The following is a 2,513-nucleotide window of genomic DNA, read 5'->3' on the forward strand; positions in this document are numbered from 1 at the left end:
TTTAAGGCAAGGAGGGTGGAATTGACAAAATCTAATATGAAACCTTGTATTTGATGCTTTTGCTCCCTTGCAAGAATAAATGTCCTTTATTACGGTTCTTGGCTGTCTTTTGTCAATTTTTATTCTGACAGTAACGTTTTAGATCATTTTGCTTTTTGGTGAATAAAGTAGTTATATTGTTTATTGTTCCAAATGAAATCTTGATGTTTTGGCTGCATAAAAGGCTGCAATACTGTGTATGAAATACTTCACCTACATAGTAAACTTAAAAAGAAATAAAATTGAATGAAAGAATAGAAATCGGGAACTACAAAGGTTTAAATCTAAACACTTCCAATTTAGCCTGCACTCTAGCTTTCAACAATCTTCTCAATGATTCTTTGATCTCCTGTGTCTGAAGAACATAGATTATTGGGTTTAACATGGGAGGCAATACAGTGGCAATAGAAAGGTTTATGATCCTTGCATTTGGATGTATTACAGGCCAAAAAGCATACACAAATATAAAAGGAAGGAAATAAATTGCCACTAATGAAAGGTGACCTGTGCAGGTTTTAAAAGCTTTCACTCTTTCCCTAAATGTAGAAATTTTTGACAAAGAATAACCGATACAGCAGTAGCTTCCCACGATAAATGCCAGTGGAAACCCAAGAACAAGAACTATTGTCAAAACAGCAAATATATAATTAGGGGTAACATCATTGCAGCCAAGACGATACATAGGACCATGATCACAAAAGTAGCTCTGAATAATCACAGACTGACAGAAGGAAAGTCTGGTGAGAAGGCCAACTGCAATGAGTATAAGAGTTATGGCAAGAAGCCAGAAAAAAGCAATCAAAGACAAAATGAGCTTGTGGGTCACTCTCATTTGATAGTGCAGAGGGTACATGATAGCCATGACTCTGTCAAAGGACAATACAACCAGATTAAAAGCTTGCATAAAAATTGAAGTAAAGCAGAAAAACATGAAAGTCAAGCAGTCATTGTAGGAAATATGATAATGGTTAAACAGAAAAATGTCAACAACCTTTGGAACCAAAGCAGAGCTACTTAACAGGTCTGTAAATGCAAGGTTAAAAACAGCAATATATTTAGGACTTCTCAACATGTGATCCAGTGTTATTACAAGTATCACCAATGTGTTTCCCACCACTGCAAGAATGTAAATAAAACACAGAAAGACAAAATAATATCTAATATTAGGTATGCCAATAAAACCACTTATTATAAAATATGCAGGTTGCACAAAGGTGATGTTGTTCTCGGCAGCTGAGTTAATCAATGCCATGTAAAGAGCTTCTCTTAATCTTCTATAAATCTCTGTGTTTTATCGTTTGTTTAGGGAGCCTCTATTTTGTGAAGCCTAGCTGGACATAGTATCAGAGCAACACTGTGCTCTGATACTTATAGCAGTGCTCTTTTCCCTTGTGTCAGCTGTAAGCAGACCTGGGTTCACAAATGTTATTATGGGCCCATTTGAAAAAAATAAAATAAGTCTGCCTCTTCTCTTCTTGATAGCTACATGCCAGTCTCATAATTCATATTTACTGCTACTTGGTAAGGTTTTAGAAAAGGTTGTGGCCAAGCAGCAGCAATAAAGGTATCTTGATCATTTTCAATCTGGCTTTGCAGACCTCATTTTACAAAAACAACCATTTGCAGAGTCCATTTCAAAGTCAGCTGGTTAACTATTTTATGATAGCAGAACGCTTCTCAACATTGTTAATATGTTTTTTTAACCTGACCTGCCATGGCCAACTGAGATACTGCGCAGTGCGGTCAACAGCAGGGGACGAGACGCTTGTAGGTGCAGAACAAAGAAACGCCAGGAGACACGTTCTGGCGCATCATGCACCATTGCCCAGCATTTTGTTGGTCAATGCACTGCCACGGGAGAACAAGCTGGACAACATAAGGGCCAGAGTTACTTTCCTGAGGGACTGTAATATGTGCTTCACTGAGACAGGGCTGACCCCCATCTGTGCCAGACCATGCCATAAATCTGTCGGACTGATTCTCAGTGTTCTGTAAGGACAGAAGGGGAGAGTTGAACAAAACCAAAGGTGGAGGGGTGTGTCTCATGGTAAACAGAAATTAATGCGATGCCAGGAGCATTTCTGGCAAGAGACTTTAATAAAGCAAACCTCAGAGAAGTTATGCCGAACTTTTACCAACACATTATGTGTCCGACGAGGGGAGAAAGAATTTTGGGCCATTGGTACACGCCATACAAGTAGGGCAACAAAACTGTTTCACATCCAAATCTGACCACAACCCCATTTCCTCATTCCTTAGTATAAACAAAACATACATATTGATGAGGTAGTCACGAGGGAGGTGAAATGCTGGTCTGCCCAATCAGAAGCTAAGCTACAGAAAGCATTTGAACACGTAGACCGGGAAATGTTTCGGTTATCAATGACATTAGCGAATTTACGGAAGTAGCAGCTAGCTTCGTTAGCATGGTAGCAGGGGAGATCATCCTTTCTGTAAGAGTCAAGATACTTCCA

The 2,513-nt window shown here is 39.0% G+C and overlaps 1 protein-coding gene across 1 annotated transcript; it reads right to left on the reverse strand.

Moving 5' to 3' along the window:
- Positions 1–307: 307 nt before the first annotated feature.
- LOC100707404 (olfactory receptor 1F1-like) lies at positions 308–1,291 on the reverse strand. Its single transcript, XM_019363549.1, has one exon. The coding sequence runs from the start codon at positions 1,289–1,291 to the stop codon at positions 308–310; it is 984 nt and encodes a 327-aa protein (XP_019219094.1).
- Between the last annotated feature and the right edge of the window lie 1,222 nt (positions 1,292–2,513).

Source organism: Oreochromis niloticus, linkage group LG10, assembly GCF_001858045.2.
Source record: "Oreochromis niloticus isolate F11D_XX linkage group LG10, O_niloticus_UMD_NMBU, whole genome shotgun sequence".
Classification (NCBI taxonomy): domain Eukaryota; kingdom Metazoa; phylum Chordata; class Actinopteri; order Cichliformes; family Cichlidae; genus Oreochromis; species Oreochromis niloticus.

What these genes read in the sequence shown, in the direction of transcription:
- LOC100707404 (XM_019363549.1), bottom strand. Translation starts at nt 1,291, where the DNA reads ATGGCATTGATTAACTCAGCTGCCGAGAACAACATCACCTTTGTGCAA.